This window comes from Cibotium barometz, chromosome 10 (genome assembly GCF_041138505.1).
Source record: "Cibotium barometz isolate CiBa-2024 chromosome 10, ASM4113850v1, whole genome shotgun sequence".
NCBI classification, from domain to species: domain Eukaryota; kingdom Viridiplantae; phylum Streptophyta; class Polypodiopsida; order Cyatheales; family Cibotiaceae; genus Cibotium; species Cibotium barometz.
The window spans coordinates 25,542,669-25,563,164 of NC_141055.1; the positions used below are offsets into that span (position 1 = coordinate 25,542,669).

General features: G+C 42.0%; 1 protein-coding gene across 2 annotated transcripts; it reads left to right on the forward strand.

Annotated features, from left to right (window-relative positions):
- Nucleotides 1–5,716: 5,716 nt before the first annotated feature.
- LOC147634705 (lysophospholipid acyltransferase LPEAT1-like) lies at nucleotides 5,717–19,709 on the forward strand. 2 transcript variants are annotated; one of them, XM_086803851.1, is made up of 10 exons: nucleotides 5,717–5,970; nucleotides 6,185–7,023; nucleotides 7,732–7,848; nucleotides 7,971–8,008; nucleotides 8,116–8,180; nucleotides 18,325–18,393; nucleotides 18,508–18,641; nucleotides 19,016–19,156; nucleotides 19,238–19,301; nucleotides 19,407–19,709. In XM_086803851.1, exons 2-10 carry the CDS (start codon nucleotides 6,283–6,285, stop codon nucleotides 19,433–19,435), a joined length of 1,398 nt encoding a protein of 465 aa, XP_086659977.1. In that variant the 5' UTR covers nucleotides 5,717–5,970; nucleotides 6,185–6,282; the 3' UTR covers nucleotides 19,436–19,709. The 2 variants fall into 2 exon arrangements, with proteins under 2 accessions (XP_086659977.1, XP_086659979.1); XM_086803853.1 differs by having other exon boundaries at nucleotides 18,568–18,641.
- Nucleotides 19,710–20,496: the final 787 nt, after the last annotated feature.

Consider the following 20,496-nt stretch of genomic DNA (forward strand, 5'->3'; position numbering starts at 1 on the left):
CATTGAGTGTACTTGTTTATTGGCACATCTATATTGTAATGATGTGTAAAAGTTTTTTCTACTTGTAAGTTAGACCATGCTTTTAGTTTGGGTATGGCCTTACAAAATTTGACATTGCTACTTAAGTAGTTGATTGAAACAAGGCATTTATCTTTCACAAGGCATTTATCTTTCACAAGGAGATGTGTTACTTGGTAATGGCTACTTGAATCCATGGGACACTATGGTTGTATCTTAAGGAGTGTGCTATACTCAACATTTTGATTCCTATTTCCCTAGCTTGGTTGATTGGCCTTGAATGTGACCTTGTTTGTTACTAGTCGTAGCTTCATCGTAAAGAAATACCTTCCTTGATTTGACAAGGCAAACACTATCTCATGCATCATTACTAGTTCTCATATAGCTAAGTAACACCATAAATAATTGGATATTTAAAAAAAAATTTAGTGCCGTTTTGCAATCCTTAATAAAAAATCTATATTGTGTCTTGAAGCCTAAAAACATTTTTAACGTTTCTCATTTGTGAAAGGGTCATCTTGAAGTTCTCCTCCTTCTGTATATATATACCAGCCACTTGTAAGGCATGTTCTTGCCACCTTTTGGGTCCAATGCCTTGAGTGGGTAGAATATGATCTTTTCAGTCCCCTATGCTTAGCTATTATCTACTCAATATTTGCAAAACAAATATCTCATTCCTCCATTACCTTATAATAGGGGTAGTACTCATCTGAAACTTACAAAAGGCGATATTTATACTTATAAAAACCATGTACATATAACTATTTATCACCTTACGTACACAAGGTGGTATGAGGGTTTCTTAGGAAGAATGAGGCATTGCCACTCATCATTGTTCCATTCATGCGTATTCTATTTTGTCATGTTTGAATGGAGGAAACTTAGAGTCCTTTGATAAGGAATGGGATGACCCCTCAACATGACTCCTTGGTCTTCACCCACCTTTTTAGGGTATTGAGACATTTGTGGTTGTAGCTTGACTAAATCTAGCAAGTATAAAAAAGGATGTTACACAAACTAATAGTACTCATGTAAGTGTGCCCTTTGCAAATATTAAGAAGGATGTTGCACAAACTAATAGTACTCATGCAAATGTGCCCTTTGCAAAAATATTAAGAAGGACGTTACACAAACTAATAGTACTCATGCAAGTGTGTCCTTTGCAAATATTAAGAAGGGTGGCACTTGTGCCCTTGTAAAGTATACAAAAGGGTGGTGTTTGTGCCCTTGTAAAGTATACAAAAGGGTGGTGTTTGTGTATATCATGCGAGTGTGCCCTTGGAAAGTTCAAAGAAGCATTGTATTTGTGCTAATGTGCCCTCATATAAGGTGTCATAATCTCAAACTATCATGTATGTCTATCACCATGGCTCTAATAGACCCATATGTGGGTGTGCGTAAAGAACCCTTTAACTAGCATGCATGTGTATGCATGCTAGCATGCATGTGTATGCCTTCTCACCTAGAATGTGTGTGCATTTTAAATCTTGCCAAAACGTTTTCTCAATTTTAATTGTTTGGGCATGTTGATAAGTGGAGGGAGGAAAGCTTCTCTCTCTTTCTCTCTCTCTCTTTCTCTCTCTTTCTCTCTCTCTCTCTTTCTCTCTCTCTCTCTCTCTCTTCGCAATAGAAGATATATTACCAAATATACTTTACAAATGGTCACATGGCCGCCATGTGATGTGCTAGCTTTCCCTCACTAATTACTTCGAACCACAGGTGTAGCTTGGAGTACCCTCATCCAATATATAGCCATGTCATTCTCCACCAAATGAGCTGACCGCAAGGAAGAGACTTGCCACAATAGTAGCCCTTTTATATGACCTATGTGAGTTGTAATACCAACTTTTGCATCGAATATGAAGGCATTCCTAGTTAACCAGTTATGCCACAAACCTGTCCACCCGAAAAAATGAAAGAAAACTGAATGTTATGGGTTATATGGTCCATTCGGAATCTTGCCAAAAATCTAGTCTTCAACCTTTATGGGCCTATCTATCAATGAAGTCTATACACAAGGAAGGAAATCCCACACCTTCTTTGACACCGGACGTGAAATGAAAAGATGCGAGCATGTTTCCAAGCATGTAGTATAAACACACAATTACCATAAGAAATCCGCCACTTTCATAATTGGTCCCCCAATGGTAAGTCTCTGACTAACATGCGCCATAGGAACACCTTCCCTTGATATGGAATCTTAGACCACCGGCCATGTAAGATTACTTCCTTCCACTAGGCCCTACTCTTCCTGATGTTTCATACCCTATTAGCCTTCTCAATGATCCAGCGCTTATCTTCTACCATCATATGGTACACTTGATTTGTTGTATGTTGGCGGACAATGTCCTGAGGCTTTCTAAATGCCCAATCTAACCAAGGTTTCTGATCCTCCAACTGAGGAATATCACCAAACGGTGTAAGTTCTACCCTTACCTTCTCCCATAACTGTACATATCCACGCGGAACCTGCAAATATTGACGGATTTTCCAAAAAGATAATAAGCGGCCTCTACGTGGCAACAAAGCATCCAGAATTCTCACTAGTCCCAATCGAGCGATTTTATAGAATTTTCATTTGAATTCTATGGCAGGTGAGGTGTTGACTACTTCATGACTTCTGGAGTAGCCTGACAAACTTGTTGAGCAGCCCAACCGCGCTGATCTGAAGGCTTCCATTTAGTGTGTGCCAACACCTCCTTCCATGAGATCATCAAATGAGAACACGTGCGCGTGCATGTGTGTGTAATCACTTGCAATAGGGTATATGTTTTTAAAGATGAATATGTATACCAGCAATCACTTACTAGTATACATATTTGTAAAGATGAATATGTATACCAGCAATCACTTACTAGTATACATATTTGTTTTTAAAGATGAATATGTCAATCACTTACTAGTATACATATTTGTAAAGATGAATATTTAACACCCTTATTGTTGTAAGGCAAATACATTGAAAAGCTAGTAATCAAGACACCTCCAATGGACATAAAGCATGTTAGTTGACCTAATTATAAAAAGCCATCTTTTATGCACTCAAGTGATATCATATATTTCCAATGACTAGTGGGCAACCCGTGCTTCGCACATCTTTTGAGACTCCAAATTCAAATTCTACCCAAACCTCCTCAAACCTCTTCCTCCCCTTCCCAAACCTCCAAATTCTTGCCACGTGGCAGCTTTGTGAAACTCTTCCTTAAGATAATATAGAGATGTAGACACCAAGCCTCCTCCCCCCCCATCGGCCAAAAAACAAAAAAACAAACACCCACGTAATACATCCCCATCCTTGCTACCTTTTATGCCCAAAATGCTCATTTGTGATTGAAAGCCCATTTTGGTGCTGGTTCACAAATAAAGACTCACACAAAAATAACACGAGTTGCATGTTCATGTGTTGAAATGTGTAAAGTTGGACAAGGTAGCTAAAGAAAATTTCACTTCTTCTCGTATGAATCCCACCCCACCCCCCAATCCCATCTTTTTTTTTTCCATTTTTGTTTAGGCCAAAAATGGTCCCGAGACAAGGCCCAAAGTGCTTAGTTTGGGCCCAAAATCCCATTTTGACATTGGTCCATGACAAATAATAAGTGACTAGCACATGAAAAGTCACTTAATACTAGGTGTATTTTCATACATTGAACTATGTGAAGGTAGATAAGGTAGCTAAAGAAAAATGAACTTCATCTCTTATGAAACCCTAACTTTGTTTTACTTGCATTAGGGTTTTGAAGTACTTTGACCCAACCAACATCTCCATTTCTAGTTGTAGTAGTGTAATGGTTTGAATTTTCAACTCATCTTTTGTGTAGCCATTTCTAATTAACTAGAGAGAGAAAGGAATAATGTAAGAGCTTGAAATTTCAAGTCATCTTTTGTGTAGCCATTTCTAAATAACTACAGAGAGAAAGGAGTGGTGCAAGAGTTTGCAATTTCAAGTCATCTTTTGTGTAGCCCATTGCTAATTAACTAGAGAGAGAAAGAAACAAAGAGAGAGTTGTGTGCCAAGCAAACAAGAGAGAAAGGAATAAAGAGAGAGAGTTGTGTGTTAAGCAAACAAGAGAGAAAGGAATAAAGAGAGAGTTGTGTGTCAACAAGTAAACATGAAAACATGAAAATAGTGAACTAATCATGAAAAACCCTCCTCTCCCCCATCGCCCCACCCCCTTCTAGCCTAATTCTAACCACTCTAAACCTTGTAACCCCTTTTACTAATTAGTTTCTAACCTTTTTCCATGTTCTCTTACCCAATCTTATGATCACCTTTAAGATACTCTTACTAAATATTTTACTTAACCGAGACACCTATTGTAAATGTAAAGAATACAAGTAGACCTAACAAAAAATTGTTCCCTTGAGCACATAGGCATGTAGGTGATACTTAGGTGATATTGATATTTTTTCATTGACACCCCCACTTGGTGACAACCTTTAAGAGTGCACAAGAATACACACATGTCCTTGTTGTAAGCTACATGAACAAATGTGTGAATGTGAACTTGACTAGGGTGAAGTTCTAATCATATACACTCACATATTGTAAATTAATCATATTGGGTAGGTGATACTTAGGTGATATTGATATTGACACCCGCACTTGGTGACAACTTTTAAGAGTGCATACACATCCTCGACTAGGGTGAAGTCCTCATCAGTATACACTTACATATTGTAAGTCAATCATATTGGTAGCCATGACACCTATTGAAAATGTAAAGAATACAAGTAGACCTAATAAAATTTGGTCTCCTAACTTAGGTGATATCGATATTTTTTTCCAATGGCACCCACTGGGTGTTGACCTTTTAGAGTGCACAAGCATGCACACACATCCTTACATTACAAGCTACGTGAATGCTCCATGAGCGTGTAAATGGAACTTGACTAGATGTAAGTGCTCAGTATACACTCATAAACCTTGATGCAAGGGCTTAATGCATAGCCTTACCCTAGGTACAAACTGGACAAGTGTGAAGCCCTCAATTTTGAGTTCACAAAGAGTTTGTTCCTAAGGTGTGTTTTAGTTGTTGTGGCCAAAAAAGAGGATTAAAGATGAAAAGGCAAGAAGTTGAGTAGAAGAGCGTAGGTTGCCCAAAGTCGACCACATTAGCATTTTTCACTCTCAATGAAATTTGGGTCGTCAGAGAACCACGAGATGCCCACTACTAGTGTTCCTACACTACATGAGAAGAGGCTCAAAGGTAATTATGAGTTCAATGTGGACTCGAGGTGTTAATAGCCCTCACGAACTTAAGGGTGGATTAACAACCATTCTTGAACATTGCTATGAAAAAGTGTGGAGTCCATAGAAGTTATCCTTTCATTGTTGCAACTTGCAAGTGAATGGAGCCCTTTGAAAAGGAATGGACATACATGTAATCTATCAAATGTTTCTTAACTAAAGACAACAAGGCCTAGTGGCTACGCTAGCTGAATTCATAGATGAGGTCAATATATATTCCTCATGCATCCCAAGCTGGTGGTCCATAGTGTCCAGGCCGATCGTTTTGTTGAAATTAATCCGTGTCACCTGGTGCAATTGGTGGTGGGCGATTGGGCACAAGCTTTTGGAAAAGATAGGTTTGTTTTAAACGAAAGCCATTCATTTGCCTTCAAAGAGAAACGTAAATCCTCTCAAAGAAAAAGGCAAGAGGGGAAAAGATTTAAGAAACCCTTCAAGAAAATGCAATCCATGATTTCCCGTTGACGGTTTTAAGCGTATGTGGAGATCGTGGGGGGGGAACAATGAAGTGGACTTCTCTCTGGTAGCTCTAAAGAAGGGCGTTATTGACCTCGTTACCCGCTATATTTGGCCGTGTGTTTTCCATTCCAAATTTGGTGACTGTTGCCACATTCCTCGCATGCAAAAAACACTTCTCTCACCTTGTCCGAGCAGCTGAAGCCAGGAGCTTCGCCATCGCCATCGCCATCGCCATCGCCACAAAAGTACAAAGCTCAAACCCTTGGTTTTGCACTAAGATCAAAGCTTCTCTTTTTTCTAGCAGAGTTTTCAGATAATTTCTCTGCCTTGGCTTGTCTGCAAACCCTAGATTTTGCTTTTTGGCAAACCAAGCGATCTTGCGTTTTTTTTAATGTATATTGTAAACCCTGAGATTTCTGCCATCACATCAATCACCTAGGATTTTGCTTTTACTGGCAGAGTAAACAAATCATAAGGGCGTCCTTCCGTGCCATGGCTTCCTGCGATGGCGTCCTCTGAGCTTTGTGGCCATGCGATTTCACGAACCCCTTTCTTGAATGGAGCTTGAGTTTTCTGAAGCCCTCAAGGAAGGGGACAATCCCATGGCTACACAGGTCACCTCCGACGAGCTGCCTTTCTTGCCCTCGGATGGGACGGATGTGGTCTTGGTGTCGACAGAGAGAGATGGCGAGCACAGCAATGGCGAAAATTTCTCAAAATCGCAAGCAGATGATGCCCCTCTGCTCGCTAGAGAAGAGAGGGATGGATCATCATATGAAGGTGAAGATGAAGGACAAACCTTAGAGGAGATGGCAGAAACCCTAAACGAGATGGAGTCCAAGTATGCTGCCTATGTACGGCACGACACGTATGGGACCATGGGAAAAGGCGACATTTCTATCATGGAGAAAGCGGTCCTGGTTCTTGCTCTTCTGGTCTTCGTGCCGGTGAAGGTGGTTTTGCTGATGATAATAGTGATCACCTACTACATTATCTGCAGATTGTGCACTATGTTTAGGTCTCCAGATCAGAACGGGGTCGAAGGGAAGAATGGCAACTCTAGTGTTTCACCACTTCGGGCAGAAAGCGAGAAGAGTGAAGGCGGGGAGGATAATAATTCTGACATCACGACGCCTTCACATGGGGGACAGGAGAATTATGCTCACTTGACTGGATTGCGCAGAGCTATCATTGTACATTCAGGGCGGTTTCTTTCCAGGGCTGTCCTTTTTGTGCTAGGTTTCTACTGGATCACAGTCACTCGAAGGGACAAAGAACAAGACACAGAACACTCAAAGGTCAGAGGACTGGTTTCTAAAACAAGAGCAAATTGTTTTCTTTGTAAAAAAGGCCTGGCTGTTATGTTGTTCTTTATCATGGCTGATAAACATGCCCCTGAGATTCGCCGCCCCATGTATCTCTCTCGGTGGTTACAAGATATTCAAGGGGTGTACTTAACCAAGAGGAGGGAGGAGGAGAGAGAGAGGTTGTTTTGTGTGTGTGTGTGTGTGTGTTGGGGGTAACTTGGTGTAGCGGTAGCTTAATGTTGATATAACGGCTATGCATCCGCCTAGGCACCCTTAGTTCACCAGGGACTTAGGCTGGATACAGAACAAGTGGGGAGTTGAATGGACAATCTTGACCACCCATTCCTCACGGGTGGTCTGGATGGGCCTCTGCTGACGGGCAGGCTTTGCTCTGAATTCAGCCTTAATTTAAACAGGTGCTTTCACATTTTAGCTCAACATTACATATTGTCTTTCTTTAGGTATCAAACTGGTATAGATAGGCTGTTTTACCAATGGTTGTCGTGGTAAGTACTAAAGACCTTTACAACATATACCCACCCACTAAAGTGGTCAGTTATCTGACGATGGATGGGGTGTGTTAGACTTGGACATGCAATATTGCCTGTCCTTTAAAGAGTTCCAGAACTCTCTCTTATTCGTGTAAAAGCCCGAGGAAGGTTTAAGGTTCTTCTAACTGGCCTATGTGGTAATGTACAGGAGGGAAAGACTCCAGAGGAGACAGATCTGCGACCTGGTGCCATTGTATCTAATCATGTGTCATATATTGACATTCTTTATCACATGTCAGCCTCATTTCCCAGCTTTGTTGCAAAGGTATACTGAAGCTTGTTATAGTGTTTAATAGCTTGATCGAGTTGTGATCTAGGAGGAAAAGACCTTACATTGCTGTTGCTTCTTTGTTTGGCATGGACTGGTGCATTTGATCAATCTAAAAGAGATCAGTAGCTAAGTTACCACTTATTGGTTTGATCAGGTGTGCTCTTCTTTCACGTTTGAACTAGAGGATCAAAGTTTTCTGGGGTAAGATAATGTATTATATACCATAACTAAGGGCACTGATTTGTGGCTTGGGCTTTGCAGCAAGTGCTTAGGCTGTGTCTATGTACAACGGGAAGATAAGCCCTCAGATTTCAAGGGTGTTGCAGGTATGGCCTTGGTTGAGTCATGGCATTAATTGTGTAACATTTTCAACCTTTTTAATGGAAAGCTGGTTGACTCATTCTGATACCAAGGTCCAACTATATAAACACTCAGGATAGTACAGCCCTAACCTTTGAGTCTGTTGATGAAGATTTACCATGAAACCTCCTTGGAATCAGTAATTCCTAGGTGCGAGCTGGCAAACTCACCACCCGGAGCCATAGCACCTGCTTAAGCTAGATTTACACCGAGCCTAACCATGGTGTGCAAGCCAATGGTCGAAGTAAGACTGAAACTTGACCCGAGGCTTGAACCAGGTCTATGGGCTTTCGTCCATTAAAACCTTGAATATGAGCAATGTGCTCAGAATTTGTGTCTGTTAATAAGGATATTCTCAAACCTACAGTCACTTTACACTGTCCCACATAACAAGGTACTCATTTGATCTATTGAAGCCTAACCCTTGTGTCCAAGCCCACAATCCAAGTCTAAGACTAAAGCTTGATCCCAGGTCTATGGTTCTCTTTGGGCCTTCACCCATCAGAGCCTTTGTCAAATCCCCCCAAGGATCACCTGCTGGTAGAACGCTCTTGGCACAAGACTCGAAACCTGCAAAACAAAGCCAAGCAACGTGAAGGGGGTGCAGGCCTGACTCACCTCCCAACCTTGACAGCCATGGGCAAAACCTACAAGTCTTGGCTATCCCCACCGAGCCACGAGCTGAGAAAACTAGCCAGATGTTTTCCCATACCGTCACGAAGCTACCCTCGTGGGCCTTGAGACTGCTGCCGGCCTTGGTTGCATAAAGCAGGTGCATGTCTGCACTAGATCCAGGCTCCTGACCATAGAGCTCTCACAAAGACACGCGAGACTGTATGAACTATTGACTAACCTTGGCCACCCTTTTATAGGCTCTTGGCCGGTCACTGGGCGTCCACACTTGGACGCTCGCCCGTCCATACATGGGTGCCCACCCGTTAGTCTATCCCTAGTCCAACTATCCCTAGTCCAGCTCGCCAATCAGTCCCTAGCTCCAAGCTTTCCTAAGCCTCGAAGCTAGTCTTGTGTGCGTGTAGCACACGGTAGATACACTCTGTGCACATGACATACTCCCCTTCCTCTAAGACCTCACTCCTGAGCTCAGTAAAAACCCAGGGTAATTCCTCTGAAGGATAGTCAATGTCTCCCATGTAGCGTCCTTCCTTTCACTTGATCTTGTATTTCGTGAGAAGTGTATTTCGCAATCGTCTTTTACGAAATCCAAGGATCTTTTCTGGTTCGTGTGAAACAAATGTTATATCCTCGACATCTATGATTTCTTGAGGAGTAACTAATTGGTCTGCTTCACCCAGTACTTCCTTAAGTCTACTGACATGAAATACAGGATGAACTTTTCACATAAGAAGACAAATCTAGTTCATATGCAACTGAACCAATCCGTCGTGTAATATGAAATGGTCCACAGTATCTAGGGGATAATTTTAGATATTGACATGTCCGTAAAGTCTCGGAATCTTTCCGAACTCGCAAATACACCATCGTTCCTACAGGGAACTCTGTGGGTGAACGATGTCTATTAGAATAAACTCTGTCTTTGTCTTGAGCACTTCTAATAGATTCCTTCATAACTTATAACATTTCTTGCATATCTTGCAGAAAATTACGTGCTGCATCATGCTGAAGTCCTGAAAATCCAACGGTAAAAGGTGATCTAGGTTAAAAACCATACGTAAGCATATAAGGACTAAAACCTGTACTCGTATGCTTAGTACTATTATATGCAAATTCTAACATAGGAAGATAATCCTCCCATGAACTCTGTCTTTTAGAGACATATGCTCGAAGCATATCCTCCAAAATCTGATTAACTCTTTCAGTTTAGCCATCAGATTGAGGATGATCTAAGGAACTCAAATTCAAAGTTGTTTCCAACTTCTCAAAAACAAGCCTCCAATAGTCACTTGGAAACTTAGAGTCCCTATCATTGACTGTGTCCTGCGGTAACCCGTACAGTCTAAACAATTGTTCGATAAACTGCCTTGCTAATTGTGTAGCTGTAATGGTCTTCCGTATCGGTAAAAATCTAGCCATTTTTGTCAAGCGATCCACCACAACCCAAATAGAATCGTGGCCTTGATGTGTTCTTGGCACTTCAATAATAAAATCCATGGAAATACTTTTCCATTTATTACCTGGGATTTGTAAAGGATGCAACATCCCAGTCTATCTAAAGCGTTCAGCTTTATTTGCTTGACAAACCTGACACTTGAGGACATAATCTTCTCCTTTCATCTTTAGCCAATAAAAAGTGTGTTTCACTAAAGCTAATGTCTTGTGTACCCTAGGGTGTCCAGCAGAAGGGGCGTCGTGACATTTCTTAAGAATCTTGGACCTAATGTCGGGGATATGTGGTACACAAATTTTGTCATTACGGAATAGCAAACCATTCCGAATCATCCACTGGCCTCCTGCAGCCTAAATGGTAGGCTGCTTAGTCACTGAGTCTTGGTCAATCAATGAGCTCCCGTCTTGGATCTTTTGCCAATATGGACCAAAATAACTCACAGTCATGCAAAGCCCTCTCAATGACTAAAATAAATCAGTAGAAATCTCGGTGAACGACAAAGTATTCACCTCTCTAATTCGACTTAGCACATCTGCGACACTATTCATAGACCCCTTTCGATAACGAATCTCAAAATCAAAATCTTGCATTAACTCAATCCATCGAGCTTTCCTTCCTCTCAAATCATCTGTATCACACACATACTTGATTGACTGATGATCAGTCAATACCACAAACTTAGAGCTATATAAATAATGTCTCCAAACCTTGAGAGCGTGAATGACAGCATAAAGCTCCTTCTCAAGGGTTGGCCAACGAGATTGAGTATCGTCTAGCTTACTACTCTCGAAAGCAACAGGTCTATCATTTTGGAATAGAGTAGCCCCGATTGCATAGTCACTGGCATCAGTCTCAAGAACATAAGGCCTACTAGGATCGGGTAATGCTAAGATAGGTGCTTCTTTGACTTTATCTTTTAAAAGTCTGAAGGCTATATCTAGATCGTTATTTCAAGTGATAGACTGGTTCGACTTACGTCCACGACCTTTTAACAAGTCGGTCATCGGTAGTGTGAGCTAAGAGTACTCCCGCACAGATTTCCAAAGAAAAACAACAAAACCGAGAAAAGAACGAAGTTGTTTCACAGTCTACGGTATAGGCCAGGCCAAAACCTTCTGAACTCGGTCATAGTCAATGCTCAACCCGTCTCTTGTGATCTTGTGTCCTAAGTAAATGATTTTTGTCATAAAAAACTCACATTTACTTAATTTAGCATATAGTCGATTCTGTTTTAAAATAGTTAAGACAATTGTGAGGTGTCTAACGTGATCCTCAAGAGTACGACTATATATTAAAATATCATCCAAGAACACAACTATGAATTTTTCCAAATGTTGACGAAAAAGATCGTTCATCATTTGCTGAAAAGTGGTTGGACCATTAGTTAACCCAAAAGGTAATACGAGAAATTCGTAATGGCCATACCTAGTCCGAAAGGCGGTTCGTTCGACGTGCCTTTCATGAATACGTATCTGGTGATTGCCAGCGCGTAAATCTATCTTTGTGAAGTACTTCGCTTCGGCTAAATAGTCAATTAGGTCATCTGATCTAGGGAGAGGATAACGGTTCTTGATTGTTAGCTTGTTCAATCTCTTGTAATTTGCAGACATTCTCGAAGTGTTGTCCTTCTTTCTCCTAAGTAACACAGGTGCACCCCAAAGTGACTTACTTGGATGGATCTGTCCCATCCTCAAACAATCTGCGAGTTGTTTGGCCAACTCATCTTTCTCAGCTTGGCTCATTCTGTAAGGTGGAATACTAATAGGTTGAGTACCAGGGACCAGGTCAATACGATGATCTACTGTTCTTTTGGGTGGTAAGCCCGATGGCAGTTCCTTAGGAAATACATCTTAAAACAAATCAAGTATCTTCTTTAATTCTTTGCTTTTAAACACACTTAATTCATTAACATCCATAGTAGGTATGAGAAATGAAGAAAGTGGAATCAAGACACAATGGAAAGCATTATACAAAGAAGAATCCATTATATTTTCAAAATCAACGTTATTTACAAGAGGGTACTATTGCATGAAGCACATGATGCTTCCATTTGAAGACACTGCGTGGCAAGGGCCTGATATTGGAGAATCTTCTTTTGGCCTTGCATGAAGCAAGATGTACACCGGTATGTATGGTTGTGTTAGGTTTGCAAGAATTCAAAGCCAAACACCATCTCGGCAAGCTTCACCCATTGCTTGTTCTTGAGTTGCCACATGGGAGAACATTTCTATGGACTTTGTTCTCCTATGGACTTTGTGGTTGGACTGCCAAAGATTCGGAGGTTCTGGAATGATTGCATCATTGATTGGTTGAGAAAGTAGACCCATCTTTTTCCCTGCAAAGAGATGCAGATGCTCAAGAAGTGCCATGCTTTTCATTTTGCAGGTGTTCCGCTTACATGGACTTTTGAAGAGGATCTTCTTGGACAAGGATCCAAAGTTCATTGGGATCTTGTTCTATGGTTTTGGAGACGAAGTTACAGTTCAGGATTGTCATGTGCAAGACATGTGCATGCTCATTCCCAGGGCTGATCCTTGAAGGGAAACAAACAAAGAAGACTTTTTATGACCAGAGTATGGAGCTACAGCAGCTAGGCATGGGTAGGAAGACTCTGGGAATACCCAAGAGGCCGTTGATGGAGAGACATCATCTGTGTTGGCTGCAATAAGTTGGGGATTTGTCGAGGGGACCTGGCCGACAGTAGGTAGGCCGGCCCAGTATTGTTTTCAAGGCCTATAAATAGGCATCGCTTGTCTTCTTGACATTCATTCAGTCCCTAGTGGATTGAGTCATTAGAATAGGTATAGATTAGGTGTTTTCCACCTTTTGAGGGGCAGCCAAAGGCTTGCCAAGATGTATCCTTTTTGTTTACTATGAATATACCGAAACTCAGCCGTCTCTCTCTCTTCTCTCCATTTCTCTTGCTTGTGTTTTGCATCAGGTTGTTCCAGGATGGTGTTTAGGGTTGAAAAAAGACACCTAGAGCTTCCGCATGTGACATTGGTATCATAGCATGCGGCTTAGCAAGGCTAAACACTGATTCAGTCCTAGATGAAGGTGCACAGTCCAAGGAGAGTAACACAAGACATGGAAGAAGTTCCCAGGATGGCGTTCCACAAGACCCAAGGGGAATGGCAGTCGTGTGAGTTGGGCATCACTTGGGGCATACCAAGAAAGGCTTTCAGGCAATGGTTTCAAGGGAGGAGGATCCTCCAAGGGTGGGGTGAGAGTGCCAGGCTCAATACTTAGGAATAGAAGACCACAGAAAGTGTTCAAGAGCAAGGCTTGAAGGGATAGCGGACAAGATGGAATAGATGCATACATCTTCATCAGATTTGGAGTGAATTTGGAGACCGAGCAGGGTTTTCATTGAAAAGGTTACTATGAAGGGAAGGATGGCAAGTTTGGGAGTCCAAGAAGAGACAAAGGGATGATGACGGTCATCCAAGAACAGAAGTTGGAATCTTGTCATCAAGCTTAGCAGAGGGGGGTGTCATGTGCAAGACATGTGCATTCTCATTCCCAGGGCTAATCCTTGAAGGGCAACTGATAAAGAAGACTCCAGATGTAACACGCAGAAGCTCTGAGAGTCTTCTTTCAGCCCTAAACACTACTGATAACATGCTGATGCAAAACACAAACAGAAGGGAGAGTAGAGAGAGAGAGAGGGAAATGCTGGAAATTCAGTATATTTATATGGTACAAAAAGGTACCTAATTCTACAGCCCTAGGTTGCCTTGCATAAAAGGTGGCATACACCAAAAACTGTCCTACTCTAAGGACCCATTCCATGAGGGAATGAATGGTTATAACAATGAGCATCCTTGCCTATTTATAGGCCCTTTGGACACAAGGAGAGCTGGCCGACTGCTGGGCAGCCAGCCGACTTGGCATCTTCTCCATAAAACGCAGCGCTTGCAGCCGCCTCACCACTGGTACAGCCGACGTCATCCTTCATGCAGCCGACAGTCCCCTCTTCATGTCCTCCATGCCTTGCTCCAAATCCACACTAGCCACTTCTGCACTCTATGCTCCTAGTCTTGGTTCTAATGATATTTTTCTTGGCTGCCCCTTTTGGACTAGCTCCAGAGAATGTCCATGGCAATTCTTGCACATGACATCCCCCTCTGCTAAACTTGATGACGGGATTCCAACCTGTTCTTGGATGACTGTCATCATCCCATTCTTTTCCCGAAGTCCCTCTGTCATCCATCCATCTCTGGCAACCCTTTTCTCTGAAAACCCGGCCCGGTCTCCAAAACCACTCTGACTCGACTCTGAATAAGATCTATGCATCTGTTCCATCCAGTCCCCAATCCATTGCTGCCCTGACTTTGAACACTGTCTTGGTCTTCATTCCTTGGAAATGAGTCTGGCACTCTCACATCACCCCTTGGAGGATAATCATCCCTTGGGACTGTTGCCCGAAAACCTATCTGGCTCACAGGACTGCCATCCCCTCTAGCTTTGTGGAACACCACCAGGGAGCTCTTCCCGTTCATGTGTTCCTTGCCTTGGGCTTCGTATCCATATACTTTCCTGTACCTTGGACATGTACACCATCATATGGGACTGAATCAGTGTTTAGCTTTGCTGAGCCTGATGCTCTGATACCAATGTAACACGCGGAAGCTCTGAGGGTCTTCTTTCAGCCCTAAACACTACTGAGAACATGTTGATGCAAACGCAGATAGAAGGGAGAGTAGAGAGAGAGAGAAATGCTGGAAATTCAGTATATTTATATGGTACAAAAAGGTACCTAATTCTACAGCCCTAGGCTGCCTTGCATAAAAGGTGGAATACACCAAAAACTGTCCTACTCTAAGGATCCATTCCATGAGGGAATGAATGGTTATAACAATGAGCATCCTTGCCTATTTATAGGCCCTTTGGACACAAGGAGAGCTGGCCGACTGCTGGTCAGACTACTGGTCAGCCAACCGACTTGGCATCTTCTCCATAAAACGCAGCGCTTGCAGCCGCCTCACCACTGGTACAGCCGACGTCATCCTTCATGCAGCCGACAGTCCCCTATTCATGTCCTCCATGCCTTGCTCCAAGTCCACACTAGCCACTTCTGCACTCTATGCTCCTAGTTCTGGTTCTAATGATCTTTTTCTTGGCTGCCCCTTTTGGACTAGCTCTAGAGAATGTCCATGGCAATTCCGCACATGACACTAGAGTCTGGAGCTACAATAGCTAGGCATGGACAGGAAGAGTGTAGAGTAGGTTGGCCAGCGCACAATTGTTTTCAAGGCCTTTAAATAGGCATCGCTTGGCTCCTTGACATTCATTTAGTCCCTAGTGGATTGAGTCATTCAATCCCTAGTGGATTGAGCCAGTTGATATTGTGCTTATTCTATCTTTAGCGGTGCATTTGTTCTATCAACTACTTATTTGCTGTACTAATTCTTTCTATTTGCTACTTCCCGTAGTGCTAGGCTTCATTATGTCTGAGTCTGCCCTGCATCTCCGGAGGTTTGACAGAAACTCAGTACGAAGGCCTTTGTGTGAATATATGCTGTTATGTGTGTGTGGAGTGCGTGTGTGAGAGCATATCTTGATACAGAGTTCTACACCCACTATTGGGCATTGATGACGTTAGTGGGGATGTCGTAGTATCTAGTCCATACTATGCATAATGGAGTTGATAGTTATATAGTCTTGTGGGTTGACTACCATGAGTATATAACATGCATGTTCCTAAAAGGTGAATTTGGGCATGTTCTTGGATTCATCTAGGTATATATATATAGATTAGGTGTTTTCCACTTTTGAGGGGCAACTAAGGGCTTGCCAAAATGTATTCTTTTTGTATACTATGAATATACTGAAACTTGGCTCTCTCTCTCTCTCTCTCTCTCCATCTCTCTTGCTTGCGTTTTGCATCAGGTTGTTCTAGGATGGTGTTTAGGGCTGAAAGAAGACTCCCAGAGCTTCCACATGTGACATTGGTATCAGATTCCATCATCAAATGAACGGGGAGACCGAGCGCATGAACAATACTATAACCACGATGCTACGATGTTATTGTCAGGATCATTACTCTCTTTGAGAGGAATTCTTGCCTTGGGTGTAGCATGCTATCAATGATACAATGCACGTGTCAACATGGAAGACTCCCTTTGAGGTGGTATATGGTTTGTTACCATGAGGCCCTTGTTTTGATTTAATGAGCTTAAGCAATTAATCTCTGACTTAAGTCTATGAGGAAAAGTTTCCAACTGGTTTTTGGTATATGGCTCTCGCCGTGTCTCGATGCGTTGAGTGCCAAAACCTAGGGCACATCCAAATGGTGTCTGACTCAGTCTTAAGACCCAAAAGTTCTCAAACTTTTGTTTCTCTCATGCATAACTGAGGTTGCCTCTTGTACATGGGGTACAAGTGTTCCGTAATCAAACGAATGGCTAGATTGAGAGCATGAACAAGACTATGACCACGATGCTGTGGTGTTATTGTTAGGATCTTTAGACTCTTTGGGAGGAATTCTTGCCCTTGGTGAAGCATGCCATGAATGGTACAATCCACATGTCAACAAGGAAGACTCCCTTTGAGGTGGTATATGGTTAGTTACCATGAGGCCCTTGTTTTGATTTAATGTGGCTTAAGCAATTTATCTCTAACCTAAGGAAAAGTTTCCAACTAGCTTCTAGTACGGTTGTTCATGCACTACTGGCCCAAAACCTAGGGCACATCCAAATGGTGGCTTGGCAATGAAACGTTTCGAAACGCGTTTCAAAAACCTTTTTTATGAAACTCCTGGCTACTATGCTAGGCTCTAATACCAACTCTAGAGCTCTTGTACTTATGTGGTAGGGTTTTTAGAGATCAAAATAGAGAGAAGAGCAGCAGATCTGTGAGGGGTTTGGTGCGACCAAACTGTCTCCAAAATCCATTAAACACAAGTTAAACACGTGATAGATTTCGTGCCAAAAGACTCTGAAAGTTGGATTCCCGTCATCAGGAGGGGATGTCACGTGCATGCAACGTGACATGGCTAACTTCACATCTAATCCCACATTTGGTAGCAGTATTAGGCATTCATTTAGGGCATTGCAGCCCGACCAGCATTTGATATAGCCGACTAGCATTTTACTTGTCCAAGATGCTGGTCGACAGCAGTAAGACTAGCATTTTACTTGTCCAAGATGCTGGTCGATAGCAGTAAGGCTGGCCGACTTGTGCAAGGAGGGCCTATAAACACGTGATAGATTTCGTGCCAAAAGACTCTGAAAGTTGGATTCCCGTCATCAAGAGGGGATGTCGTGTGCATGCAACGTGACATGGCTAACCTCACATCTAATCCCACATTTGGTAGCAGTATTAGGCATTCATTTAGGGCATTGCAGGCCGACCAGCATTTGATATAGCCGACTAGCATTTTATTTGTCGAAGATGATGGTCGACAGCAGTAAGACTAGCATTTTACTTGTCCAAGATGCTGGTCGACAGCAGTAAGGCTGGCCGACTTGTGCAAGGAGGGCCTATATATAGCTAGGCCAACATTCATTCCTAATTCTCTCTCTTCCTTTTGGAGACTGTCATAGATAGTCTTAAAGGCCATTGGCCAAGCATGTATGTAACCTTTTCATGTACATAATACAGATACTGAAAACCAGTCTTTCTCTCTATCTCTCTTTCATGCATGGTTTAATCGCGCCTATGGTGGCTACTTGTCTGCACCTGAAGGGAATGGCATCATTGTAGTAATCAAACACAATGCATGGACTGGTTTCCGGAGTGCTTTTGTACTCCAATGAAATCCAAACGAATGGCAAGGGTCTTCTTCTAGTGGGGAGGTTTCGCCTTTCATGGTCCCAGATTCTGCAATGTTGGTGGATTAGGACAGACTGTTCCTTTGGTCAAAGAGGGAGGAGAAATTCATGCAATACTTTCTTGATTGTTGAGATTTACTGTTATCAATTTCTTAAAATGGAGTTCGAATATGAGTATTGCTCTATGTTTGAGGGGAAATTAAAGGACATGCTTATATTTGTATAAATTTTTTTTTCCATTCACTTCAGGGATTATTAGTAAGAGGTTGCGAGCAGCAGCTAGCGACAAAAATGCCCCAATGATGATGCTTTTTCCTGGTAATGTGTAGCATCTATTCTAACCCCTTGTTCTAGGAAGATGCATGATTTTTTTGTTTTTTTTTTTTGGTTTTTACATTTGAAATTTGACTCCTTTCAACATTGCACAAGCAGAAGGAACAACCACAAACGGTTACTATCTACTTCCCTTCAAGACAGGTGCATTTCTTGCAGGCACTCCCGTTCAGCCAGTCATTTTGAAGTATCCGTACAGACGTTTTAGTCCTGCCTGGGACACAATTTCTGGGGCAAGTACTTTCAACTTGTGTACGGTTATGGTGAAGTGTGAACCATGTACATTGCTATTGCAGGGCATTTTAAGCTGTATGCTAGAGACCCGAATTTATTGAATCTAGCTTCTGGTACAGAGACTCTTACACGGTAAATTTTATGGCTACAGGTTTGGCATGTTGTTTCTGCTGTCTTGCCAATTCATAAATCACTTGGAAGTTATCTGGCTTCCTATTTATGAACTGGCTTAACATCAGAACAACATGCCAAACCTGCAGCCATAAAACTAGAGTCTCTGGGCCAGAAGCTAGAATGGTGATGCTAGAGGCCTGAATGCACCCATTCTAGCTTCTCGCCCAAGACTCTGACATGGTAAGCCTGATTTTTGCAGGTTAGGCATGTTGTTCTGCTGCTATGCCAATTCATAAATCACTTGGAAGTAGTCTGGTTTCCTATGTATGTTCCATCTGAAAAGGAAAAATCTGATCCAAAGCTGTATGCCAGCAATGTCCGGAAGTTGATGGCTTTAGAGGTAAATTTTCAAGGGTACTTTTCGGGACCATATTGGCTATGTCATGTTATGTCTTAACCCTTTTTTGAACTGTTTTTGTAGGGCTGTTTGATGCAGTCTGACATTGGATTACATGAAAAGCGAATTTACCATTCTTTCTTAAACGGTAACATTACATAGCATCCATTTTGTTTTTCACATAAAAGCTCTTAATGAGGGCTACCAGGCATAGGCACCACCATCTCATGGTTCTTTCTATCTTGTTGTGCAGAATATTTGGCTTCAAAAAGATACGATTAAGGGGATGTACATTGGTACCACACAGTTGGTTGGTCTGTTAGATACTATGCACCAGATGCCCTTTGCAGAATGTGGCTTCAACGTTAGTAGAACTTGTGTTAACGCTTGTGGTAGGGTCACCCCAAAACATAAATTCTTAATTTTGCAACTTGTACACACGGTACTTGGTCAGTGATAGGAACCTGTATACCTTCAAACGCTGTATGCTGTTTGCTTAAACCTTTTATTATTGAAATTGACGAATCTGAGTGAGCACAATCTATAATTTACATCATTTTCTGGGCCTTTGTGCAGCGACATGTCTTGATCAGTGCAGAGATAGAGAGAGAGAGAGAGCCATCTCTAAAACTTATAGAAGGCATCCAATTATTCCCTATGCTCGAAACTTTGATGTCACGCAGTTCAAGTCTTTAAAATTTAAAAATTACAACCGGTTTACTTGTTCTCATCACATATTTCCGTACAAGACTTACATGAGTGCCGTACAAGACTTACATGAGTGCATGCACACCTATACACACGCAACACATAGTGTGTATGCGATACACACGCAATGCACAGTGTATGCACGCAACGCAGTGTGTATGCGTGTGTAACAAGTCTTTACAATTCTTTACCAAGTCCAATCAATGTAAATGGTTCACTTTTAATTATGTCTTGTTAGTGCGCATATCTTGATACAGAGTTCTACACCCACTATTGGGCATTGATGATGTTAGTGGGGATGTCGTAGTATCTAGTCCATACTATGCATAATGGAGTTGATAGTTATATAGTCTTGTGGGTTGACTACCATGAGTATATAACATGCACATTCCTAAAAGGTGAATTTGGGCATGTTCCTGGATTCATCTAGGTATATAATTCAGTCGTATTAGCATACATGCAGATTTCACATTGTGAAGTTTTCATTTGAGTTGGGGCCAGTTGATATTGTGCTTATTCTTTCTATCTTTAGGGGTGCATTTGCCCTATCAACTGTTTATTTGTTGTACTAATTCTTTCTATTTGCTACTTCCCTTAGTGCTAGGCTTCATTATGGCTGAGTCTCCGGAGGTTTG

Excerpts from the sequence above, each read along its gene's own strand:
- LOC147634705 (XM_086803851.1), top strand. The coding sequence starts at position 6,283 with ATGGAGCTTGAGTTTTCTGAAGCCCTCAAGGAAGGGGACAATCCCATG. Across the intron at positions 8,181-18,324 it reads AGATTTCAAGGGTGTTGCAG|GGATTATTAGTAAGAGGTTG; the intron begins GTATGGCCTTGG and ends CATTCACTTCAG. Across the intron at positions 19,302-19,406 it reads TTACCATTCTTTCTTAAACG|AATATTTGGCTTCAAAAAGA; the intron begins GTAACATTACAT and ends CTTGTTGTGCAG.